This window comes from Theobroma cacao, chromosome 3 (genome assembly GCF_053813885.1).
Source record: "Theobroma cacao isolate CCN51 chromosome 3, ASM5381388v1, whole genome shotgun sequence".
Lineage (NCBI taxonomy): Eukaryota > Viridiplantae > Streptophyta > Magnoliopsida > Malvales > Malvaceae > Theobroma > Theobroma cacao.
This window is the reverse complement of record NC_142641.1, coordinates 42,466,570-42,472,978: the sequence shown is the minus strand read 5'-3', so window position 1 is coordinate 42,472,978 and position 6,409 is coordinate 42,466,570. Positions and strand designations below refer to the sequence as shown.

At 37.7% G+C, this 6,409-nt stretch overlaps 1 protein-coding gene across 1 annotated transcript; it reads right to left on the bottom strand.

Annotated features, from left to right (window-relative positions):
- Positions 1 to 3,786: 3,786 nt before the first annotated feature.
- On the bottom strand, positions 3,787 to 5,696 carry LOC18606151 (FRIGIDA interacting protein 2). Its single transcript, XM_018116682.2, has one exon. The coding sequence runs from the start codon at positions 5,289 to 5,291 to the stop codon at positions 3,975 to 3,977; it is 1,317 nt and encodes a 438-aa protein (XP_017972171.2). The 5' UTR covers positions 5,292 to 5,696; the 3' UTR covers positions 3,787 to 3,974.
- Positions 5,697 to 6,409: the final 713 nt, after the last annotated feature.

Below are 6,409 nucleotides of genomic sequence, written 5' to 3'. Positions count from 1 at the left end.
TTCCCTTCCTATACTATACATTTCTTCTTCTCTTGGATTAACGATTCCATAAACCTTTACGCTTTAAAGCTAAGTCAGACAGTCTCTAAGATATATCTGTTTCGGAGAAATCATATTGAGCATGGTAACCAACGATTATCAAACGACTATGCCAATATGATAAAAGCACGTCCAATTCCAAATACAAGAAATTAGAAAAAACAACAAAGAGGGAGCAAGGTTCTTTTGTTATACATCTTTTTCTTTTGGTTTTTTCCCTTTCTTCTGTGTCATGGTACTGATTCCATCATCAGATGTGTGAGAGAGAGGTCAATACCCATACTCGTTTTAGGAGAAGATCGCAAGGATGATTGAATTGGGCCATTACCCTACAATCATCAACGCAAAAGAATAATAAAAAAAAAAAAGTATAAGCAAAGTAGCCAACTCGTTTTTATTTTTTGTCATTTACTAGCTCATCCAAAAAAAAAAAAAATGGGTAAGTCATCATCAGATATAAACATTTTTTCCTTTATATAATAAACCTGTCATTTTCCCATACAATAGAAAGCAAAAGCTTGGAAAAGGAGCAACACGATTCGCACTGCCAAGTGCCAATGGCCTTTACTTCCTGTACGATAATTAAATTCATTCATTCTTTGACTATTTATGAATATAAATCATGCAAACATATCAATCTTCTAAGCTAGCCAGCTAGCTGCTTCCATGGAAACCAAACAAGGAGCGATGTATTCCTGATCAAACAGCAACAGCCGTCATACCCCATTAATTTAACCACGATACTAGGTTGTACTGAGACCTATACAAATTTTTTCAACGACAAGAAAAGTATTCATACGAAGATTATTAAAGTGGATCGCATAAAGTTGTTATCCGTTGATGTTGTTCAAGATACTGATGATTTGAGTTGGAAGCATCTCACACATTTTAGTGGGATCTGATGTTGAATACATATTTTTTCAGGTACTTTGATTGGTGAAAAGAAATCTTTGGTTGGCCTAATGCTTTCACACGCCTTTCGTTTCCGTTTCTTCTCATGGGCTCACAGTCCCTTGTTTGCTTTCCATTTTCTTCTCCGCTCTCATTTACACCGAGAATCAAAAGCTGATTTTGCACTCCCTCGTCTTCCCTGGCATCCTTGCATTGGCTAACGTTGGAAACAAACTATTATTACCTCTACCAAACAGGAACATCCATACCCGCATTTTGCTTCTGCATCCGAATGGCTGTTTTATCTTATCTGATTAAATCAAACTATATGATGCTTGTCATATTGGTCAGCATGTCTCTTGATCCAGTAATCAATTTATTGATTTTGATTTTAATTCAGCAGCTGAAGAAGATAAGTACAATATTGCATCCCAACTGATTTAACGATAAACACATCTCAAACACTGTCAAACAAGGCTAACATGCATAAGAACCGTCGCATAAGTCTCCTTTTCTTGGCGTTACAATCAAGAAATATGTTAAGAAAGTTCATGAAACCCTTTTTCTTCATTTCGTAGTAAAAGATTTTAACTCACAAAGATATTCATATGTACTAATTGAAACTAGTCCTTGATCATCAAAAAGTTTGCGTAAAAGTAAATGTATGGTTGCCAGAGCTGCGTCACAGTCACAGAGGGTGTTTTTGAAACTACACGAAGATTAAAATTGGAGGATAAAAAATACCCGAGCTTGCTATTCCCGTCATCCTGCTAGAAAATAGGTGTATTTGTACATCAGCTTATTTAATTCATTACTTGAGAAATTTCTAATATTCTACGTTGGATGCAGGAAACCGATAACAGAAAATCTCAACTTGGATATCTTCAGACTCCAGAGAGGCTATAAAGACGAGACTTGTTTTCCCTTTCAAGTTAAACAGACTTAAAGTCTTAAGCAACTCTTACACAAACAATAACTTCTCCCTAACTTCCATTAAATAAGAAAGATTAGAAAAGCACCTTCATGGAAATATATCCAATGCATCTTTAATTGATCTATTGGAAAAATGAGACAACAAAAATTGTGCTAAAAATATCTGGTGCCTGTGCTGTATTTAATTCATAAGGAGTGACCATCCTCTATACAACACAATCACATAACTCTAACATACATCTTACCTTTCTCAACCCACCAACCTTCCTCGTGTGGTATACGATGATTCAACCTCAGAATGCCAAAATACTCAGACATTTTTAACTTGAGACAATTGCTATTTGACTGAACTCTATATGAATCTTTGTTGCTTTCAGTTTTTAGAGCTTTGATATAGTTAACTAACTAAAAGCTACCATACTAAACAAAGATATGTATATAAATGTGTGTGTGCATGTAAAAGTCCAAGTCTAACAGTTATTATCTCAAATCAAAGTGACATTTGAGATTGTTTGCTCAAGATTGGTTATGGGAGGTATAAACAAGTCAAGCGCTGCTCAAACTTGAAAACTTCACTAAGGCATTGCAAAGAAAGCTGTTGGATAGATGATTTAACCTCCAGACATCAAGTTACTCAAAACACTTTGACTTGATACGATAACCATTAGATCATTTTTTCATAAACCTTTTTTAACTTAATTCTAGGAATTTTGCTGAAGTAAACTTGGGTCACTACACCAAACATTGAAAGAATATTCAAAACTAGAGTCCAATAGTTACCGACCCAGATCAAAGTGTTCAAATACATTGAGTCATTCAAAGAAGGATGGTTACTAGAGTTAAGCAACTTGTGAGTACTCATGCTTGAATTACCAAAATATTTGAACTCAATTCATATGCTATCATGTCAAACTCGAGCTCGAGCTTGAGTAGTTCAATGAGCTAATTAAGTTGAGTTAAAAGTTTTTAATACTCACATGGCTTACAAGCTTTAATCAATATTTTTACTATTTTTAATGCATTTTGCATATAAAATGCATACATAAAATCATATATATAGTAAATCATTTAACCTAATCAAATCAAGTTCAGGTACATCAGTTTTTTTCTCAAATTGAGCTAGAGCATGAAAAAAGAAGCTCAATCATGTTTCATGCCTCAAGTTTCATTGTTAGTTTAACTTGGAATTCCCAATGAGTCCACTTGATTGACCACACCCATATTAGTTACTCCCAGAAATGGCTTGATGCGGGTTAGGATTTCCAAATAGAGTAGACCTATCGCTTCACTATTAAGGATAAAGGGGGGAACAATACCTTAAAAAGTTATCACAAGGTGGAGTAAATTGGCCCTTTGGGATTCAAGATCAGTACACCTTACCTTCCATAGGTCCAAAAGTTTCAAAAACTAAAGGTCCAAAATTATGAACTTAGAAACCAAATCTCTATCTCTCTTAATTTAGATCCTTGCATTGAACAACTCCATTATGCATATACTTCAAAGGATGGACAGAAGTTGAGACTCAAAAACTAGAAAAAACAAAATCTATAGACATAAGAATTTGTACCTCAGAATAAAATTACATTGGATATGCATCTCCGCTTTCATGGTTTGGTTATGTTTTTTGGTGCATCCCACCCCTCTTCTACTCCCAAGCTTTAGGGGGAAAATTGTATGCTCAGAACAGACACCTTAAATGGTAAGAAGGATATAATCCAGGCACCATTAAAATGCAAATAAAAAGCAAAAGCAATGAACTAAACTCCTGAACCTCTCATGTTGCATACTATGTTTGTCAGGTTCCAAACACCCATGATCTTCAAACAACTAACATGAATGCATCAATAGTTAGAATTACATTTACTAAATCTAGATGCAGAAAACTAAATCACGTTGTTTACTTCATAATAAATTAAAGCAGGATTAAAAGCCATCACAAACTCACATATGAATAGATTAAGGACACTGGCAAATTATGAGAGATAATCTCCTTCTTTAAATTCCTCCTTAATTTTTAATCAAAAAAGAGCATCAATCTAAGTTGCTCTGTTTCCAAAAAAAAAAAATTAACCAAACTTAAAAGATAACATAAATGTAACCATGTAAGTAAACTATACTATTTGAACATTAGGTGACACTATATCTACCTTTTTTTTCTTTATCATATCATCGCTTTGCCATTCTTCAACCGCATTTCCATTCACATTAGGTGATAGCGCAGATGGTTTCTTCTTCCTTTTCTTCTTTTCCAACAACGCCTTGGCAAATGCATCCACAATCTTTTGTTGTGACTCAAGTATCATCTCATTATGCTTCATCTCCATCTCCATTCTCATCTTCTCAATCTCCTTCACCATCTCCATCTTCATCTTCTCCATTCGCACAAACCCTTCAGCCAATAACTTAATTGAGGAAACCATCTCCTCAACCGGATCCACACCCTTCTTGACTCTAACACCACCATTCTTCCTTCCAAGCCCTGGCCTTGAAGAAGAAGCAAATCCATTCAAACCCCTACAATCAACCTCCGTGGTCCTATCAACTCTACCACATTTCTTAGGATGAAAACCTTGAGGCACTGAATCCCAAGCACTTGAAACTTTTCCTAGAAACCCCATTCCTTCATCAATGCCATACTCTTCCAAATCATTATAATAATCATAATTTAAATTAGGGCTACCAAAATTCTTGGGCTTAAATTCCGGGTTCACTAAATTCCTATCACCTAAGGTCTTGAGAGGAAACTCTCCAACATTATCAACACCTTCAACAAAATTATGATCAAAATCAACCATAGAACCATACCCATCGCCAAGTCTACCATTACTCTTAAATTTAATCCCTTTAGCCACAAAATCCCTATTACCCTGCAATTTCACCCCATATCGACCTTCAAATTTGTGATCAAAATCAAAATTTGAACCGTACCCACCTCTAAGATCATGATCAAAACCTATATTAGACCCAGAATTCCCATCAATCCATTCACGATTCTTCAATTTCAAGCCAAACCCATCAAACACACTGACTTTGCTGTCAACAGTATGATCTTGATCATCAGATCCAGCGACCAAAGTTGATGCAAAACTCATAGAATCAAGCAGAGGAAACAAGTCCCAAGAAGAAGAGAACTTGCCTGGATTCTTAAGGCTCCGCTGCTTCTCCGCACGATACCGTTTCCTCAGCTTCTCGATCTTATGGCGGCATTGAACGGACGACTTCGTGGTCCCGGGATCAGCTGCCGAGGTTACGGCGGTGGAGACGGCGTCCCAGTCGGGTGCCTTCAGGTTCCCACGCCGAAGAGCGAACCATTTCTCCTTGTAAGCCTCAATCAACGCCAGGGTTTCCTCCTTGCTCCAGCACGGCGGAGGGACCCGCCTTGTAGCGGTGGCGGAGGAGGATTGTGGAGGAGAAGTTGGAGTTGACATGAGGGTATCGAAGGCGGCGGCGGGTGTAAGATAAGAGAAAGAGAGGGGAGGCGTAAGTTAGCAAGAAATGGGAGCATTTGTTTTTGACGGTTTGACAAAAAAGGGGGGCCTGGAAGGGAGTAAAGAGGGATAGAAGAGGGGAGAGTGGGGGCGGTTGGTTGGTTACTGGGGCTGCCTGATGAGTGGGGCGCCTAACGTGCGCGAGGGGAGGTGGGGGTGGAGTGTGCACGCGACAGCGAAACACGTAAGACTTTTTTTAAGGTGAAGTCGAAGTGTAGGAGTCCGGCACTAAACACGCAAATGGAAAGCAGTTAACGTCAGCTAATCAAAGTGGTTGAGGTGTGAGGGACTGGGGGCGCTGTGGCTGAGCCCACTCTCTGCTTGAGGCTTTTGTTTCTCTGCCTAAGGGAGACAGAAAGAGGGGTATGCGTTGGACTGATGAGAGTGGTTGTGGGTGGTGGTGCGGTACCAGTCTGAAAGTGAAAGTTCTTGGCTACTTTGACACTTGGACTTGGATTCCAATTTCTCAAATGTGGTGAATTTTTGGGGCCTTTTGTATTGATAATGGGCCGAGTTTGATAAGGAAAAATGAATGCAAATTGGGCTTAAGAAGATCATTTTAGCATCCGTCTTTGTCTCAAGATCACGAGGATAATATCATTGTTCTAATGTAAGCAAATATTATTGCCATTGTGTGATTAGGATCACAAAGTAATCATAGTCTTAGCTTACATAATTTCACTGGTTTGAAGAATAATCTCTTCAAATTTCAATTAAACTTTATGCCTCTTTTATCATACTTAATTTTGATTGGGACTTCTAACTTTATACTTCTAAATGCTGCTTTAAATTTCCATAGATGAAAAGTGGGGTGCTTTATGATTTGAGTTTGAGAATTAGATAACAAAGCTGTTGGTGGAATTGAATTTGAAGCATTTATAACAAAACGGGTGGACTGCAACGAATGGAATCATCAGTCATATGGTAAAACCTTGACAAAATGGTATCACTTCACCACCTACCTTGAAAAGGCCTTGATGCCTACTGGACAGTTGTAACTTTACACTATCAAACATTGTGGATCTAGCAGTGATCCTGTATTCAGATATGGATTCTTA

Coding starts and splice junctions, on each gene's coding strand:
- LOC18606151 (XM_018116682.2), bottom strand. CDS start 5,291: ATGTCAACTCCAACTTCTCCTCCACAATCCTCCTCCGCCACCGCTACA.